The sequence below is a fragment of the Cynara cardunculus genome (assembly GCF_001531365.2).
Source record: "Cynara cardunculus var. scolymus isolate 2C chromosome LG 15, CcrdV1, whole genome shotgun sequence".
NCBI classification, from domain to species: Eukaryota; Viridiplantae; Streptophyta; class Magnoliopsida; order Asterales; family Asteraceae; genus Cynara; species Cynara cardunculus.
This window is the reverse complement of record NC_037542.1, coordinates 9,978,027-9,980,974: the sequence shown is the minus strand read 5'-3', so window position 1 is coordinate 9,980,974 and position 2,948 is coordinate 9,978,027. Positions and strand designations below refer to the sequence as shown.

General features: G+C 35.8%; 1 protein-coding gene across 1 annotated transcript; it reads right to left on the bottom strand.

Moving 5' to 3' along the window:
• Positions 1-235: 235 nt before the first annotated feature.
• On the bottom strand, positions 236-1,697 carry LOC112528347 (galactomannan galactosyltransferase 1-like). The gene has a single exon (XM_025139364.1). It carries the CDS (start codon positions 1,695-1,697, stop codon positions 396-398), a length of 1,302 nt encoding a protein of 433 aa, XP_024995132.1. The 3' UTR covers positions 236-395.
• Between the last annotated feature and the right edge of the window lie 1,251 nt (positions 1,698-2,948).

The window sequence follows — 2,948 nt, the reverse complement described above, 5'->3', positions numbered from 1 at the left end:
TACATTTTCTATTTTAAATGGTAATTATACTGAATTTTTAAGAATTATTAAAGATTTTTCTGATTATTATCGTTCGGTACTCGTAGAATTAGTTGAAGCGTGTGAAAACTAACTCGGATCCCCATGTTTACCAAAAGAAGTCGATTTTGATCGAGTAGAGGTTGTTCGGAGCCATTGAAGTAGTTAGATCAACGGCTACCGTTACCAACAAAACTGTACGATTCTTTAAATATCCGTCGAATCATATGTTACATATATTTTTGGTAAAAAATCTACAATATTTGAAATAATTACCATTGAAATAGGAGGAGCTATTTATTTTTTTACTATAATTAGCTCCAAATTATGTCCAAAGGAGGAAGGAAATTAAAACAAGATAATTTCTATTCTAATAATCATGCCGGATAATCAAATGGCAGCGGCGAAACAACCGAGGAATCGGATAAATTCCGGTGAACAAATCCATAATTACGGAGAACCTGATTATCAGCAAAGTTCAACGCGATGTTCATGGCGTCCCGACATCTTTTTCCGGTGAACAAGGGGTTATGTTTGCCGTTACACGGCTGACAACCGGCGAAATGAGTCACAAACGGCCGCCTCCAGCTCCCAAACTCATTACCGGCGTCTTTTAACGACGGCTCTCGTAACACACCGTAACGTTCACTCACCTTCTCCGCGTGCCGCCGTCGTAACATCCCGGTCGTCGTCTCGATCTCCAGATACCTTTCCGTTATGTTCTTCAATGTGTCGACGATCAATACCCAGTACCCTTCGAGATAATATCCAGTCTCGATGTGCATCCTCTTCGTCCCCCATTGTTGGTGTTCCTTCAAGAGCAAGTAAGCCAGCGCCGTCTGATCGTCGGATTCATGCTTGAACTCGTTCATCAAAATTCCTGCCCATTTGTCGAAATTAGGAGATCGGGGCCCCATATCTGCCCACGAATCCAATAAATCCAACGACCATTGACAGTTTCTGATCAGAAACGATCCAGCATTCAATCCCAACCAGCTTTTCTTCACATAAACCTCCTTCGGCCAGCCATGGACGATAAAGTTATAATCTTTATACCGTTGCAAAGGGAGTTTGTACTCCATATCGGTGAACGCAGCGTCTTCATCGAGCCACCAGATCCACTCCGCTTCCGGATGAGCCAACATCGCCGCCCGAACCGCCGGAATCTTCGCCCAGCATGAAGGCATCTTAGGGTCGAGTAAGACGTTGTTGTAAAAGATATCGTAGCCATGGATTCGACAGTAATCAACTTTATTCCGGTAAAACCTCAACAAGAAATGATCTCCGGTGGGGCTCTTGCATGGCGTTGACCGTGAGCCTGTTACTATAAAGACTCGCTCATGTGACCTGGGTTCGAACGATGGGTGCAGTCCGAGCCAGGTTCGTCTCTTTTGGTCCCAGTTTGTTATGCGTTTGTCGACGGTATAACCGAAACTTGGGTCGTCGTAGAAGGTCGACACCGGCGGGTCGAACTGGAGGTTGAAGGCGGGGTTGGGTTGGTTACAGTTGCAGAGACCGGATTTGGATCGAGAGAAAAATGGGATTGAATCGAGAGTTGAGAAGAAGAAGCAGCCCCATAAAAGCAATAACGCCGAGACAGCTCCGGCAAGGAAGACGGAGGGCCGGTCAAGGATTCGAATCGCCGGCTTTCGCCAGCCGAGGTGATGGAATGCCACCATGGATACTGATAACTATTGACGTTTTCCATGTTATGATGCTTAAATACCACGCGAATTTTCCTTTTTTAATTTATATTCAACTTTTACTTAAAAATCATATTCTTTGTTTGAAATTTTGGTTATCATTATTCGACTTTATTATAAATCTTATAATAATTTTTTTTAATTAATCTAAATATCCAACACGTTACGTAAGCTGATTAATTTCAAGACGACCACTTGTTTTACAAGTAATTTTTGATTAAAAAAAGTATGATATATTTTTTTTGTTAAAAAAAGGTAACAATTCTTTTTTTTCCCTCCAAAAGGTATACTTTTTAAAAATTTTAACAAGATAAGTTATGTTTTACTAATCTTTTTAATATTGGTATATTAACGGGTAATTTAAAAAAATTCTAATTCATGAATATATTTATTAAATAATATATAAAAAATTCAAAATATAATATTGCAATAAAAAATGTCACATCAACCAAATTATACATGCACATCCTTTGTGGATGATGACATGACATGAAAACTCAATAACTTATATCATGTCATCTTAATTCCAATGAAAAGATTACCCGTTACTATAATCACAATTTTAGGAAACTAAATTTTTAATTGATTTAGGATTAAAAACGTATATTAAAATGTTAAAACTAAAAATACAATGTTGTAATAGAAATTGATACTCATATAATAAAATAATTTTGAAAGTACAATGCTATAATAAAAAAGCTTACGTGGAAGTGAAGGTGGCATATAAACCTGATATAATAGATAAATTTAAATCAAAAGGTTATCTAATAAATAATTTTTTCAAAGTTCAATGCACTAATAAAACATAATTTGAAAATACAATGTTATAATAAGAAAAAAACTGAAATTACAATGCTATAATAAAAAAAATTATAAAAATAGGTTGTTAATTCGTGCATTTTACTCTAAAAAATATTATCATATTACTCTTGTTTTATATAGAGAAAAGATTTCAAATACAAACCTAATATTTATTATAAACTCATTCATATCAATTCAAATTATATAACAAGTTTGATTTTAAATTATAATTCATATTATTTCATGTGTTCTGTTTTATTACGTGTCTATCTACGTAAAATTTATACTGATATTTTTTTCAAACGTAAAACAGTCATGGGAATTTTACATATGAAACATCATTATATGACCATTGCATTGAAACATGTGTTGTTTCTCTCTCTCTCTCTCTCTCTCTCTCTTTCTCTCTCTCTCTCTCTCTCTCTC

What these genes read in the sequence shown, in the direction of transcription:
- LOC112528347 (XM_025139364.1), bottom strand. Translation starts at nt 1,697, where the DNA reads ATGGTGGCATTCCATCACCTCGGCTGGCGAAAGCCGGCGATTCGAATC.